Genomic DNA, 15,495 nt, shown 5'->3' with positions numbered 1-15,495 from the left:
TGGGGAAATTAAAACGAAAAACGCAATTTTGCTAATTTTGAAAGGTTTCGTTTTCACGCCGTACAATTTATGGTAAAAATGACATGTATTCTTTATTCTGAGGGTCAATACGTTTAAAATGATACCCATTATTACATACGTTTATATTATTGTTGCGCTTAAAAAAAATCACAAACTTTTTAACCAAATTAGTACGTTTATAATCCTTTTATTTTGATGACCTCTAACTTTTTTATTTTTCCGTATAAGTGGCGGTATGGGGGCTCATTTTTTGCGCCATGATCTGTACTTTTTTTTGATACCACATTTGCATATGAAAAACTTTTAATTAATTTTTTATAATTTTTTTTAATAAAATGTATTACAAAAGTAGGAATTTTGGATTTTTTTTTTCGTTCACGCCGTTCACCGTACGGGATCATTAACATTTTATTTTAATAGTTCGGACATTTACGCACGCGGCGATACCAAATATGTCTATAAAAAAAAATTACGCTTTTTGGGGGTAAAATAGGAAAAAACGGACGTTTTACTTTTTTATTGGGGGAGGGGATTTTTCACTTTTTTTTTACTTTTACTTTTACATTTTTTTTAAAATGTTTTTACACTTGAATAGTCCCCATAGGGGACTATTCATAGCAATACCATGATTGCTAATACTGATCTGTTCTATGTATAGGACATAGAACAGATCAGTATTATCGGTCATCTTCTGCTCTGGTCTGCTCGATCACAGACCAGAGCAGGAGACGCCGGGAGCCGGACGGAGGCAGGAGAGGGGACCTCCGTGCGGCGTTATGAATGATCGGATCCCCACAGCAGCGCTGCGGGCGATCCGATCATTCATTCAAATCGCGCACTGCCGCAGATGCCGGGATCTGTATTGATCCCGGCACCTGAGGGGTTAATGGCGGACGCCCGCGAGATCGCGGGCGTCGGCCATTGCCGGCGGGTCCCTGGCTGCGATCAGCAGCCGGGATCAGCCGCGCATGACACGGGCATCGCTCCGATGCCCGCGGTTATGCATAGGACGTAAATGTACGTCCTGGTGCGTTAAGTACCACCTCACCAGGACGTACATTTACGTCCTGCGTCCTTAAGGGGTTAAAGGGGTATGCCAGGAAAAAAAACTTTTTTTTTATATATCAACTGGCTCCAGAAAGTTAAACAGATTTGTAAATTACTTCTATTAAAAAATCTTAATCCTTTCAGTACTTATGAGCTTCTGAAGTTAAGATTGTTCTTTTCTGTCCTCTCTGATGACACGTGTCTCGGGAAACGCCCAGTTTAGAAGCAAATCCCCATAGCAAACCTCTTCTAAACTGGGCGTTTCCCGAGACACGTGTCATCAGAGAGCACTTAGACAAAAAAGAACAACCTTAACTTCAGAAGCTCATAAGTACTGAAAGGATTAAGATTTTTTAATGGAAGTAATTTACAAATCTGTTTAACTTTCTGGAGCCAGTTGATATATATAAAAAAAAGTTTTTTCCTGGATAACCCCTTTAAGTCTTCTGAAATAATTACTCCTAAATCCCTTTCCTCAGATACTGAGGTCAGGACTGTGTCAAATATTCTATATTCTGCCCGAGGGTTTTTACGCTCCAGGTGCATTATCTTGCACTTATCCACATTAAATTTCAGTAATCCAATAATCCCTGGATGTATGTTTGTGAGCAAACAACTAAAAAAGTAACAGTCTTCTACCCGCAAGTGCTTTGTTTTTCATTCTTCTTGGGAGAGTTGGACAACATGCATAGTACGTTGAAAGTGCAGTGCTGTGGTTATAGCTACATATTGGTGCCGCCAAATGAGTAAGTATAAGACGGAGGTGAGCTAGACTTTTTTCATATTGTATATGCTAACTGAATACAATCTTATCATCTAGTTAAATGTATAGCAGTTTGCTTTTCGCTCCTAAACTTCCTATGAGGAGCAGTATTGTCCAATACAAACAATGCTAAAGGAGAAATTCAGAGGTATAGCATGGGTGCCATATTTTGGACCCAGTGTATAGTGATGTGCACAAGGCCTAAAATATATAATAACTATGGTTACGAAGGCTGGGCTTTAAAACGTATCCGGTCTGACGTGGCAGCATTCAGGGGCCTGACGAAGCGCATATCGCGTGACCCAGATTGTCGCTCGCTGCCTGAATATCCCCACAAGCCTCCACATCCTACACAACGCATGTCTTCACAATAAAGGATACAGATCAAGACATCTTAAAGGGGTACTCCGGTGAAAACCTTTTTTCTTTTAAATCAGCTGGTGGCAGAAAGTTAAACATATTTGTAAATTACTTCTATTAAAAAAATCTTAATTCTTCCAGTACTTATTAGCTGCTGAATGCTACAGAGGAAATTCCTTTCTTTTTGGAACACTGATGACATCACGAGCGCAGTGCTCTCTGCTGACATCTCTGTCCATTTTAGCAACCATGCATAGCAGATGTATGCTAAGGGCAGCATGGTGGCTCAGTGGTTAGCACTGCTGCCTTGCAGTGCTGGGGACTTGGGTTCAAATCCCACTAAGGACAACAATAAATAAAGCGTTATTATTATTATAATAAGGTCAGCAGAGAGATCTGTGGTCGTGATGTCATCAGAGAGCATTCCAAAAAGAAAAGAATTTCCTCTGTAGTATTCAGCAGCTAATAAGTACAGGAAGGATTAAGATTTTTTAATAGAAGTAATTTACAAATATGTCTAACTTTCTGCCACCAGTTGATTTAAAAGAAAAAAGGTTTTCACCGGAGTACCCCTTTAACAGTGAGTGCTCTCTTCTTTTCTATTGCTATTGGTGTATCGATAATACTGGAGCGATGAGAGAAGCACCCTGAAGTTGTTATCCGAGTGTAGATCTTACCCGTTCATAGCTCGTTCCTGATTAAACAGGCAGGACAGAGAGCGGAATAGAGCTGAGGCTGAGTCCTCTCCCTTACTGAGTTTGGACATATTTTAAAGGGGTACTCTGCTGCCCTGCTTCGGAAGCTCCGCTCCCCAGCGTCCGGAAGTTTCTTGTTCTGAACGCTGCGTGAGGGCTTCCGTGTTCAGGGCCGCCTCTCGTGACGTCACGCCCGCCCCCTTGTGATGTCACGCCCGCCCCCTCAACGAAAGTCTACGGGAAGGGGGCGCGACGGCCATCGCGCCCCCTTCCCATAGACTTTCGTTGAGGGGACGGGCGTGACATCATGAGGGGCGGCCCTGAACACCAAAGCCCTCACGCAGCGTACGGAACAAGAAACTTCTGGACGCTGGGGAGCGGAGCTTCCGAAGCAGGGCAGCGGAGTACCCCTTTAAGATCTTTGATTAACCAGGCATTCATATATTGCAAGTTACTAGGCAAACTTTTATATTTCTGTATATTTACCAAAGATGATCCTATGCTGTTAGTTTCTTTATTATCTTGCAATGTCTTAAAACCTGAACAGAAACAACTCTCCTGCCAAAAATCATCTGAAATAGTTTTTCTCCTTTTTTGATTCTACGTTTCTACTTCTATTTTTTTGCCTGCTGAATACCACTACAATAACCCGGCAGGAAAGTTACCGATATAGATCCCCAAGTTCACTGGTGTGGTGAAACAATTGAAGCTGTAAAATGCCTTCTGGCTGGGAAAGCTACGACTGGGACAACCCTGATCAGAAAGACCTATGTGATTCATCCAAGTGAACTGACTTGTGAAGACATAATAAAAAGCAATAAGAGAGCATAGCCTTTTATATTTGATTTGCTGGCAAAACATCTGCTATGATCCTGCTGAAAACCCCCCACAATGTAACTTCTATTACACATCAGAGAATGGTTGGCGAGTGTGCAGAAAGCCTTTAGTTGTCCATTACCCAACAGAAATCTCCCCCGATAAGATACAGAGTATAAGAAAATATAAGAGCATAAAATAAAACCTTACAAATGTTCCTCTGGGGCTTCAATTCACAGGGTGATCAATTCTGGTTCATTCATTTCACATTGTTACCTCTGCTGCCTGGAGGAGATGCAAACATCCAGGCTCGAGACTAGGTGGCACTATTTGTCAAAGTAAAAGAAGAAATCGCAGGTCGCCTGCTCTGTTGGTTGTGGTAAGGACATGTCAGAGAGCACATTTCATGAACTTAAAGTACCAGTGTTTTGTATATTGCAGAAAGAGCTTTTTAAATAAGAAGTTTATTTTCTAGCATGGAATACCTGTCCCAATGCTGTGAGAGACTTGTTAATGGCAGCAGCCTCCACCAGACGCTGGCCTGTAGCCTCTGTCTTGGATATACGTTCGGATCCAGCCAGGTCACACAGTGTAAGTGTAGAGCTAGATGCAACCCCTGAGATGGTGTCTATTCCATTTAGTGTAAACATCACAATGAGATGAGAGCGGGAGCTGAGGAGACAGTTTATAAAATAGGAATCTGTCAGATATTGTATTCTTTATACTTTATAACGTCACGTGTCATTATTATACAGGTTTGCAGACTGTGACATTAAAGGGGTATTCCAGGAATCAAAAAACAGGCATTTTCTTTCTTTCAAAGACGGCGCCCTCCTTGTCTCCACTTTGGGTGTGGTATTACAACTTGGCTCCATTCACTTCAATAGAACTGAGCTGCAGAACCACACCCAACCTGGAGACAAACAGCAACAGGTCTTTGAAAGAAAAAAAGCCTGTTTTTTTTGTTCCTGGAATACCCCTTTAAATCAGTTAGTATAAGAGCCAGAAGATTTCAGTGCCACAAAGATGTCTGTGTACAGTTCCCATGTTAAGTTCACACATTGTGGATTTGTTGCAGATTTTGACTTCCATATTAATGTTAATTGAGAAAAAATGGCAACAATTCTGCATATTTGCTGCACATTTGTTGCAATGTGTGAATGTACCCTAAGATGTAGGGAGGGGGTTCACACACAGATATGTGGCAGTTTTTCATAAAATTAATTTTTTTAACCAAAGCTACAAGTGAATGCAATAGAAATTACCAGATCATCGAACTTATCAAGCAATAAAAAAAGCAGATTTTTTCCAAAAACAACACCACACCTGCCCAGTTGCGTGTGGCATTACAACTTAGCTCCTTTCACTATAATGAAACTGAGCTACAATACCACACACGATGTGAGGACAGGAGTGGTGCTGTTTTTTTTAAGAATCCTTTTTTTTTTTAAGAATCTTTTTAATCCTGGAAACCCCTTTTTAAAGTGAATGTGGCAATTATTATTCACTGATTGGAGTTGGGTACTAAAATGTTATATTTTTTTTCTAATTGTATTTGTTTAAATTAAAGGAGTACTCCGGCACGCACTTTTTTCCTTTTTATCCCGTCCGGGCTGCAAAATAAAAGAAAACACACTTTCTCTTACCTGCCAACGAGCCCCCGGAGCTCCGGTACACTCTGGTACAGATGTTCGATCCCCGGGCTGTATTCTTCTTACTTCCTGTTAGCCCGACACGTCACACGGAGCCTCAGCCTATCACCGGCCGCAGCGATGTCCCGCCTCGGCCGGTGATAGGCTGAAGCTCCGTGACCTGCCGGGCTAACAGGAAGTAAGAAGAATACAGCCCGGGGATCGAACACCTGTACCGGAGCTCCGGGGGCTCGTTGGCAGGTAAGAGAAAGTTTGTTTTCTTTTATTTTGCAGCCCCGACGGGATAAAAGGAAAAAAGTGCATGCCGGAGTACTCCTTTAAATTTTAGTACATTAGTATGGGGGCAGCCATGTAGCGTTATGTAGAGATAAGATTTGGAGCAAGCTCCGTGGACTTAGACATAAAAGACTGGCCCAGACCCTATAGACATGAATGGGTTAGTTTGCACAGGTCACAGAGCATGCCCAGTAGAGACTGCACAATTCCATAGGGACTGGGAGGCAGAATTCTGAACTTCCAATATTCTGAATGGTGGTGGATCCAGTGCTATATAATAGTGTTTCCTTTCACAGTAATCCTGTTGATAAGATGGACACAGCAGGAAAGTGATATGTACAAAACAGCAAGTCTCAGTATTGGGCCTAGAGGCCAAATTGAAAACTGCAAGATTTTAGATTTTTTTTTTTTTATAATAATGTAATAAAATAGAAAATTACAAAGACAATGCCAAAAATTCTTTTAAAAATATGTTTAACATAAATTTAGATTTAAATGATACTTTAACCCCTTCAGTATGCACATATTTTGGACCTTGAGGGCTCAGCGATCTATGTACACATTCTGTTTTTAAAATGTATTATTTTTTGTTACCTTTGTTCTGCAAGTCATTATGGTGATACCAAATGTATGGGTTTTTTGCTTTTACTACTTCTGTACAATGAAAAAACTTTTTTTTCTATCAATTTTTAATGTCTCCTGTGAGAGCTGTGACAAAAAATTTTAAAATCAGTTTAGTCCCAGCAGGAAACTTGACCATGTGATCTCTTGATCACTTCCAGTAATACACCAAAGTACTTCCATATCCTAATTGTATTATGCTTGCCATTGTAAGACTGACGGCTGGCTCGGGGGAGTGAGAAGACCCCTGTTCTTTCCACAAGTGTGTGTCTTAGACCTTTGGCTATAATAAAAATGCTTACAGTAGAAATAGTTTTTGAGTGATTTCAGCAGTTTAAAGGGGTATTCCAGGCCAGAACTTTTTTTTATATATCAACTGGCTCCGGAATGTTAAACAGATTTGTAAATTACTTCTATTAAAAAATCTTAATCCTTCCAATAGTTATTAGCTTCTGAAGTTTTCTGTCTAACTGCCCAATGATGATGTCACGTCCAAAGAGCTGTGCATGATGGGAGAATATCCCCATAGGAGCTGCACAGCTCCCGGGATGTGAGTCATCAGAGAGCAGTTAGACAGAAAACAACAACTCAACTTCAGAAGCTAATAACTATTGGAAGGATTAAGATTTTTTAATAGAAGTAATTTACAAATCTGTTTAAATTTCCGGAGCTAGTTGATATATATAAAAAAAAAAGTTTTGGCCTGTAATACCCCTTTAAGCATTTGACTTAGTTATACAATACATGTATGTAAATGTAATGTATGCAACAAAAGCATACAGCCACTAAGCAAGGCTTTGTGTTTGAGCAGCGGGTTCATCGCATACAGTTTCTTAGTTGTTATATTTACATGGCATGAAGTCTTATACTCACGTAGAATGTATTCACCCCGGGACAGGAGAGGTCTATCTTTTTAGCTCACACAGTTTAGATAAGGCCCAAAATAGATAACGCAGACTAATGTGAAGTCTATGACACAGACTGACCTGATGAAGTAAAGACTAACCCCATTTTTCGACTTGTGCAACCAGACAAGCTAGCATTAGCTTTGCAAAGACTCACACGTTATTACTGAAACATATTACATTCTTAAATCCTTAGACAAGTATTTCAGGCAAAACAAATAAACACTCAATCAGCGGTACTGACAAAATACACCTAAGCTCGGTTATAAAATTGTTAGGTCATGCAGGTAATAGTTATTTCTTGGTCTGTGTTATACTTTATTGACTATATTATTCCAAGAGATTTAATTCTGATATTCCTGGCCACAATCCACACTCTTGTGGCTGTGGACCCTGCTTCAAAATTATGTTAAAGGAGTAGTCCAGTGGTGAACAACTTATCCCCTATCCTAAGGATAGGGGATTAGTTGCAGATCGCGGGGGGTCCGACCGCTGGGGCCCCCCGCGATCTCCTGTATGGGGCCCCGACAGCACAAAGCGGCGGCCGGCACGCCCCCCTCAATACAACTCTATGGCAGAGCCAGAGCGCTGCCTTCAGCAATCTCCGGCTCTGCCATAGAGATGTATTGAGGGGGCGTGTCTGACGCCGCTTTGTGCAGTGGTTGACACCCACTATCTGGCCGGAGAGCCTGGCCCCCGTACAGAGAGATCGCGGGGGGCCCCAGATCTCAAACTTATCCTTAGGATAGGGGATAAGTTTTTCACCACTGGACTACCCATTTAATGCTATAATTTCCCTGTTGTTACCAAAATAAAGTACCAAATAGTTCATAGAGCTGTGAACAATTGGGGAGTAATTTACATGGGTCCCCATGAATGTCATGTAAGCTCTTAAAGGGGTATTCCAGGAAAAAACTTTATTTTTTTTAAATATCAACTGGCTCCAGAAAGTTAAACAGATTTTTAAATTACTTCTATTAAAAAATCTTAATCCTTCCAATAATTATCAGCTGCTGAAGTTGAGTTGTTCTTTTCTGTCTGATAACAGTGCTCTCTACTGACATCTCTGCTTGTCTTGGGAACTGCACAGAGTAGAAGAGGTTTGCTATGGGGATTTGCTTCTACTCTGGACAGTTGTCCAGCTGTCATCAGAGAGCACTTAGACAGAAAAGAATAACTCAACTTCAGCGGCTCATAAGTACTTAAAGGATTAAGATTTAAGTCATTTACAAATCGTTTTAACTTTCTGGAGCCAGTATATGTATATATATATATATATATATATATATATATATATATGTGTGTGTGCTTGAGAAAGGCTCTATTGAGGAGCCGAAACGTTGCGCTTTCCTACAGATGTGTGAATAAATACACCCGCACGGGGTTATACGTATCTGGAGTGCCGCTCTCTTTGTTCTGTGGTGAATTCCTTGGGGCCTGAGTCGGACCCTGGAGCTGAGCACCCAACGGGATCTGGAATCCTTGGCAACAGCCACGCATGGTGCTTCTTCACTTGGATTGTTTCTATAAAGTTTTTTCCTGGATAACCCCTTTAAGCCACTTTTTAGGAGCACTGTTATATAAGTAATAAAACATCTCCATTCTCAAAAGAAAAAATTTAGGTAAATAAATGCAGAAACTATATAGAACATAAAACATATATAATTCAGCTTGGTCATCAATAATAATTTGACTAACAGGTGTCAGTCTGCTGTTCCCAATTCTATACACACAATCAGATTGTCTGAACTTATTTCATCAATATAAAACAAGAGGTAAGGAGTTGCTAAAAAATATATATATATATATATACCCGGAGCAACTAATGTCTTTTGCATTTTGCAGTGTTATGCCCTTTTTCTGAAAGTTTTTCCTCTAAAACGAACACATTGTGATTTTATACACAAGAAAGGAGTCAGAGTTGTTCTATTTATATACTGTATACAAAATAACTTGTAAATGTTTTTGTCCCTAACCTAACAATGACTTTATCAGATCAGGGAATCCTAAGTAATTACAGTTTATAGTAATCTCACCTAAACCACCTTTCATTGATTCATTTATTATACTTAATGGCTAAAAAGTTAAATGGATGAGTTAATGGCTTCTCTATTAAACACAGTGGATGTGATTAATCTCTTTGTTCGTGCTATCCTGTTCATTTGTGGCCCTGATCTTATAAAGGAGATGACTGCCCTACAAATCGCCTTGTAGCAAATGTAGTAGAAATCAATGTGCTGCCAATGGGCCAATGGCACTTCAGGGATTAATTACCTACAATTGAGTGATCGAAACCGCCCTGTACTTCATCTCTCCCTGTATGGATGCCAATATAATCCAATATATTTCAGCTAGTAGTAGTAGAGTACCATTATTTTGAGTTATCCTTTTGTAAAGATCAAACCTGGGGAGTTTTGTGACCATGATTTTCTATAAATATGAAGCAAAAAGAGCAATCAGTTGCTGTAAAAACAGCGTTAGGGTCTATTCTTTCCTTTACAATTATGTTGATAAATCTCCCTTATTACATTTTCCATTTAATACATGTAGTTCTTTTATGGCAAATTTTATGGCAATAATTGCAACTTTTAAATGCAATTAAAATCATGTGTGATGTATGCCACTTAAAGGGGTACTCCGCTGCTCAGCGTTTGGAACAAACTGTTCTGAACACTGGAGCTGGCGCCGGGAGCTTGTGACGTCATAGCCCTGCCCCCTCATGATGTCGCACCCCGCCCCCTCAATGCAAGTCTATGGGAGGGGGCGTGACAGCATAACGCCCCCTCCCATAGACTTGCATTGAGGGGGCGGGGTGTGACATCATGAGGGGGCAGGGCTATGACGTCACAGGCTCTTGGTGGAGTACAGCTTTCTTACTACTGAGACAGCTTTTCCTCTGCAAAGCAGTAACTTGGCTTCAGGTAGAGGAAGCGCCGCACACACGAAAAAATCTCTATCACAAGTAATAGAAATAAATGTATGTAAATGCTACCTTTCGGTGTTCATTTTGGTAGATGCCACTGTTCTATTCTTCCCACCAAATGAGATTATCTTTTTAATATCATCTTCATTCCCAACTTCCATTTCTGTTAATCCAGGCAGAGTTACCACTTTTCCCTGTGACCTGATCTCAAGCTGTTTGTTTCCATTTTGAGAGAGAAGATCATACACACCTTCATTGTATATCTCCAGCATTGAAATCTAGCCGAAGATACAAAAGATAAGTAGAAGGAAAGCTGTCCATAAACGATTCAAGTTTAACGGAGGAATGAAAGAATAGTCATTGGATAATTGGGGGGGGGGGGGGGGATTATGTATTGTGGTAACAGTTTCTATAGCCAGTTTTTCACAAATTGCGTAGAATTTATGGCAACTACAGTTGAAGTACAGATTGGGTACATTTAAAACATAAGGCTACCTACCACATGTAGTCTTGAAAAAGAGACATCTGTCTGGGAAAAGTACGATCTATGCCCTTTAATATAATGCTTTAGTCAAAACTACATTAAAACATCTGACAATCGGAATTTCAAAACCGTATAATAAAAATGTTAAATATTTGAAACTATTATTGTTCTATACCATTTAATAGCATAGAAGTAACAATTATCAGCATTATCCTGTATGATCTGCTATGAAGATCTTTACAACTATGATGTCTTGTATTAAAGGAGATATCCAGTGGTGAACAACTTATTCCCTATCCTAAGGATAGGGGATAGGTTTGAGATCGCGGGGGGTCCGACCGCTGGGGCCCCCTGCGATCTAATGTACAGAGCCCCGACAGCCCGCGGGAAGGGGGCGTGTCGACCTCCGCACGAAGCAGCGGCCGACACGCCCATTCAATACAACTCTATGGCAGAGCCGAAGCGCTGCCTTCGGCAATCTCCGGCTCTGCCATAGAGATGTATTGAGGGGGTGTTTCGGCCGCCGCTTCGTGCGGGGGTCGACACCCGCTATCTGGCCGAAGAGCCTGGCCCCCGTACAGAGAGATCGCAGGGGGCCCCAGCGGTTGGACCCCCCGCGATCTCAAACTTATCCCCTATTCTTAGTATAGGGGATACATTTTTCACCACTGGACTACCCCTTTAAAGAGTACATTTTTAATTTGTCATGGTATTTGCACTGAAAACCGGAAATGCATAATTTTGCTCCTACCAGACCATTACCCCTTACGATAAAGTTACGGTTAAAGCTAGATAAATTGGCTGGGAATGTCCATATTTTATTTTGCAGCTATATAAAGCCCCCTCCCCATACACATTAGAGAAAAGTCAGCCAAACTCACTGATTTTAACTGGGATCAGCATCCTGTGTCAACATATGGGCGCTTCCTGACTTTCCCCCAACATGTAATGTTGGTGGAAAGGAAGATAAGGCATGCCCAATTTAAATGCCTAATCCTTTTGTTCTTCCTAGAGATAAGCAGGTTCACTACCAATACTATGTATTGCAGTGTACTGTCATTCTAATAATCTATTACAGCCTGCCCTCAGAAAGCACCCAGGTAATACCACATGCAACCTGAGGACAGGGGTGGTGCTGTTTTTGAAAAAAACTTAGCTACGTTTTTCTAATCCTGGATATCCCCTTTAAGGTTTTGAATGCATATTTTTATTATTGCTTTTCTCTAACAGTGCAAGAAAACACTTTCTGAAAAGATGTTTATGAAAAATGTAGTTTTACAGCCTCTACTGTGTCCTGTCATCAGTTAGCCTGAAGAGTCCTTCTATAGTTGTTATCTAACCTCTTCTGAGGCAACTTCAAAGTTTACTTCTTGATCTAGTCCGTAATTCAGCTTAGAGAGAAGGGCTGATAACAAACTAGTCATGGAATAGCTACTTTGACTTAACACAGGACACTGCAGGAGGCTATAGAACAGAAAGTAAATCTCCGCTGTGATAGTCCTGGCTTACCGCGGTTGTGCTTCTAACTTGACCTCATGAAAGAGCCTTGCTTATAAGTGGCTTCTGATTTCCTTTGCTTCTTTTTTTTACCTTTATGGCAGCCTGTCTCTCCCCTCTGTTCTCAGTTTATTTTCGTTCACTTTACTTTTTTTTTTTCATATAAACAAAATAGTTCTTGCTGAACTTGCTTGTACCATTCCTATAGAGAGCCTATGTCCTCTATATATTTACAACTGACTTTTGAGGTTTTAATAAATCTCAATTAAAGGAAAACTGTCAGCCTGTTAACCCACACTAACCCCAATACACTGGGTGTGGGTGAACAGGAGTCCAACAAGTCCAACTTTTAATATAGTGTTTCTTGTCTAATTAGCAGACACTTTCCCAATCACTTGCTTTTAAAATGATCAACATAAATATGTTTAAAATGTCATAGAAAAAAACGGCCACTAGGTGGCTCTGTTCTGTTCCCTGCCACAATTAATACAGTGAGCTTGGTCTCCTCCCAGCTTGGCAGGAGTCAAAACTCAGGAAGTGCTTCTAAGCACTGAGCTTGACAGCTGCACAGAAAGTGAAAGCTCCACAGAGTCTCACAGAAAGCTACACAAACTGAAAACTGCAAAGAGCCTCACTGAAAGCTGCACAGACTGAAACATGCACAGAGCATGAGGTCTTCTATTCGTCACAGTGCTGTAACGATGTGAGGGCAGGAGTGACCCCCAAGCAGGCTTCAGTGATGTCATGCCTGCTGGGAAATTGTGCAAGAAGAAAGGTAAGATACAGAGCTTTTTAAAGCTCTGACATTCTTTTGAGTGGTGTTAGGAGTAGTTAGAGAACATAACCAGAGTTAGTTTAGAACAGTTTATTTAGTGACAGGTACTCTTTAAATATGTCGAGTAGGTCATGAGATATGTTCCCTAGAAGATCTTCTGCTGAATTCAGTGAATCGTGTGCAGGGGGCGGGGCTTCACCAGTTAAATTTACATATCCATTGTTTGTGACTCCACTTCACTAGGATGTGAAGTCACAGACAATGAATATGTAAATTGAGCTGGTGAAGACTTGCCCCTGCGCACGATTCACTGAATTCAGCAAAGGATCTTCTGGGGGACATATCTCAGGACCTACTGGACATATTTAAGTAAGTGACCCCTCGTTGGACTCCTGTTCACCCACACTATAACCCAGGGTTTAGTGTGGGTGAACAGGCTGATCGTTTTCATTTAGACCAGTGTTTCCCAACCAGGGTGCCTTCAGATATTGCAAAACTACAACTCCCAGCATGCCTGGACAGCCATTGGCAGCCTTTGGCTGTCCAGGCATTTTGTGTAGTTTTGCAACATTTGGAGGCACCCTGCTTGGGAAACACTGCTTTAGACCATAAAAAGGTTCCATAAAAAGTGTTCAAAGCCTTTAAAGGGGTACTCCACTGGCCAGCATTCGGAAGTAAATGTTCGCGCTGCAGGGGCCTCGTGACGTCACGACCACGCCCCCTCAAAGCAAGTCTATGGGAGGGGTTGTGACAGCCATCACACCCCCCTCCCATAGACTTGTATTGAGGAGGTGTGGCTGTGATGTTGCAAGGGGCGTGGTTGACCCCCGCAGCGTGAAAACACAGTTTGGAACATTTACTTCCAAACGCTGGCCAGTGGAGTACCCCTTTTAAGATGCTTGTGCAGCAAATAATGTTGAGTGCTGAAAAAAATCTTCATGGAGGTCTGGGCTGGATAGAAAACGAAATGGAGAGTGAATGACTATAATCAAAGAAGACGGCATCTGTGAGTCACTGTTTCTAACTGTATATAATCATTTATACAGTCTGCAGAGTGCCTGTGTAGAACTAATATCTACCACTACATGGTCACTGTATGGTACTAATATTGGTGTTGGATAGTGATGTTTAGTCAGTCAGTCACAGTGTTATAATTTCATTTGGAAATGAACAATAGCATTTGGAATAAATACATACCCTTATGACATATTTAACCCTTCGTTTTTCGTTACATATGCGCAGGAGTTCTCTAATCGACCTAAAGATATCAACAAAAATAGTTAATTTCCATTCCGCTTACACTTATCAATATAGTATACAATTGCTTTAAAGTAAAATCAACTATTGTAATAATTAACCTATTGTCTCAGAATGCTTTGCTGTTTGCACGACACGACTAAAGGTTAAGCTCACAGAAAAGGGGGGGGGGGGGGGTTCTATTGGTAAGGGCCATATTACACAGAGCGATTATGAGATGAACGGGCCAATATTGTCTTTTGTAGTAGTGCCAGCATTCAGTTCACGAAGTTCCTTGACTGATCACTTTGCCCTGTCTCAAAATCCTTGGTACTTAGTCGCACATCTTGCCCAGTAATAGGGGATAGAGGGGGCAGCATAAATGATCAAGCAGTATGTGTGGCCCTCCCTGCATGATAGTTGAGAATTTTAGCTCTGATCTTCTAGATTGCAGCTTTTATTTGCTTTTTTGTGATTGGGGAGTAAATAGGAGTGTAACAAAATTATTTGTAATATTTTACTTGTGTTCAAGGAAAGTTCTAGATTTAAACTTTCCTTGAACATAATTACACATAGTTACAACAAAAGGAATTGTGACGGCTTAAAGGGGTGATCCGACGCTTAATCATCTGATCCTCTATCCAAAGGATAGGGGATAAGATGTCTGATCGCGGGGGTCCCGCCAGCGGCGGGACCCCCGCGATTAGGCATCTTATCCTCTATCCTTTGGATAGGGGATAAGATGTCTAAGCGCCGGAATACCCCTTTAAGGAAGCAACAACAACATTTACTACTGTTATACTTTGGGATGTTTGTTTCAGAAAATAAAGTTAATATTGTGGAAACTAGCATTGACCTTCAATAAAAATGACTTCTGCTGAGAAATGTGCTTTAGTTTAATTCTAAAATCTTAATTGATGTCAACCTATAAACCAAGTCATGGAGCATTAGCATGTTAAAGCTTTTGTTGTTATTCTCTTCTGTATGTAGTCATATCACTGAATAACAATTGCAGCATAAGGAGTTTGTGATACTTCACAAAACACACTACTGGGAATAAATTAACAGATGGCATTCTTGGCAAAGCAGCGATAATAAATCCTATGGCACTTTAATATGCTGGTTCTTTATTGCAAAGGACCGCAATTGTTACGGAGTGTCTAAAATTATGTATCTAGCTACATTTCAGCACTAAATCTAAGATGCAGTGCCGGGGTAGGGTCTAAAGTTCAGTATTTCAGTCTTTATAGGAGTATTAAAGGGGTATTCCAGGATCTAAGCTTTTATCCCCTATCCAGAGGATAGAGGATAATTTGTCTGATCACGGGGGGCCCGCCACTGGGACCCCCCACGATCTCCCTGCAGGACCCACATTGTATGCGGGCCTGCGTCTCCAGTGTCGGAAACTTCCAGAACTGGAGACG

At 41.0% G+C, this 15,495-nt stretch overlaps 1 protein-coding gene across 1 annotated transcript in view; it reads right to left on the bottom strand.

Moving 5' to 3' along the window:
• LOC130369119 (uncharacterized) overlaps positions 1 to 15,495 on the bottom strand; it is a 70,724-nt gene that overhangs the window by 8,783 nt on the left and 46,446 nt on the right. The window contains exons 10-12 of the mRNA XM_056573908.1: positions 14,033 to 14,093; positions 10,149 to 10,357; positions 4,188 to 4,374 (exon numbers count right to left, since the gene is read on the bottom strand). Of these exons, the coding sequence (XP_056429883.1) occupies positions 4,188 to 4,374; positions 10,149 to 10,357; positions 14,033 to 14,093 (457 nt within the window). The remainder of the gene's footprint in view (positions 1 to 4,187; positions 4,375 to 10,148; positions 10,358 to 14,032; positions 14,094 to 15,495) is intronic.

This window comes from Hyla sarda, chromosome 4 (genome assembly GCF_029499605.1).
Source record: "Hyla sarda isolate aHylSar1 chromosome 4, aHylSar1.hap1, whole genome shotgun sequence".
Classification (NCBI taxonomy): Eukaryota; Metazoa; Chordata; class Amphibia; order Anura; family Hylidae; genus Hyla; species Hyla sarda.
This window is presented reverse-complemented; position numbering and strand designations above follow the sequence as displayed.